At 57.5% G+C, this 796-nt stretch overlaps 1 protein-coding gene across 1 annotated transcript in view; it reads right to left on the bottom strand.

Moving 5' to 3' along the window:
• The window catches only part of LOC104167405 (solute carrier family 12 member 3-like), a gene marked incomplete at its 5' end in the record, with an annotated part of 3,994 nt that overhangs the window by 161 nt on the left and 3,037 nt on the right, over positions 1–796 (bottom strand). The window contains 3 exons of the mRNA XM_009707650.1: positions 310–377; positions 488–623; positions 714–796. The exon at positions 714–796 is cut by the window's right edge and continues 4 nt beyond it. Of these exons, the coding sequence (XP_009705952.1) occupies positions 310–377; positions 488–623; positions 714–796 (287 nt within the window). The remainder of the gene's footprint in view (positions 1–309; positions 378–487; positions 624–713) is intronic.

Below are 796 nucleotides of genomic sequence, written 5' to 3'. Positions count from 1 at the left end.
GGTGAGGCACAGCCGGTGCAGACCCCTTCAGCCGCCCCGCCGAGCTTAGCCCCTCTCAATCCGGTGCTAATTTTCAGGTTATTTCCCTAAAAAGGGACAACACCAAGTCCTCCCCTCCCCGATAGGACCTGGGCTGGACCCCTTGGTGCCTTTCCAAGGGCTTTTCCCTGCGGTGTGGCACCGTCCCACCGCAGCGTTGGGGGTTTCTGTCCAGCATCTCCCCGTGCGGGGTGGGGTTGGGGGGTGAACATCCAGAGGGACCATTTCCATGGGGCAAGAAATGGGTGCGAGGGTGTTGCTGGCACCTACATGGCTATGAGCGCTGCGTCCCGCGAATAATCCAGCAAAATCTCATTCAGCCTCACTTGTCGGAGCGACTGCGGGACAAAAAGGGTTGGCAAATACAAAATAATTGGTTCCAAAACGACTGAATTTTGTCTCAAAAGCAGGAGACTCTTTGCGGGAGCCCCCCTGGCACCAGTGCTACCTTGGCTCTGTTTTTATCGACCTCCTCATCAGAAATCTTCCAGGGACAGCCCTGCCTCATCTCATTCACCGTGACCTCATCTTTGAAGCCGTCGTTCAGCCTGAAGGGAGCGATCAGGTCGTCGAACCTCTTGATGCTGCAAGACAAGCAGATGGTGCTGGGGAAGGGGGTCCGGGTGGGTTTTGGGGCGCTGGGAGGAGGGAGAGAAGGGGAGGGGGCAGGTTACTGCTCTGGTCGGGGTTTCTGGTTGATGTCGGGGAGGATGTGGACCTCATGGAAGCCGAGGCGGAACTTGCTGAGCAGAGAGAC

The sequence above is a fragment of the Cariama cristata genome, unplaced genomic scaffold (genome assembly GCF_000690535.1).
Source record: "Cariama cristata isolate BGI_N322 unplaced genomic scaffold, ASM69053v1 scaffold31259, whole genome shotgun sequence".
Lineage (NCBI taxonomy): Eukaryota > Metazoa > Chordata > Aves > Cariamiformes > Cariamidae > Cariama > Cariama cristata.
Note: the sequence above shows the minus strand (reverse complement) of the source record. Positions and strands in the feature narration are given on the sequence as shown.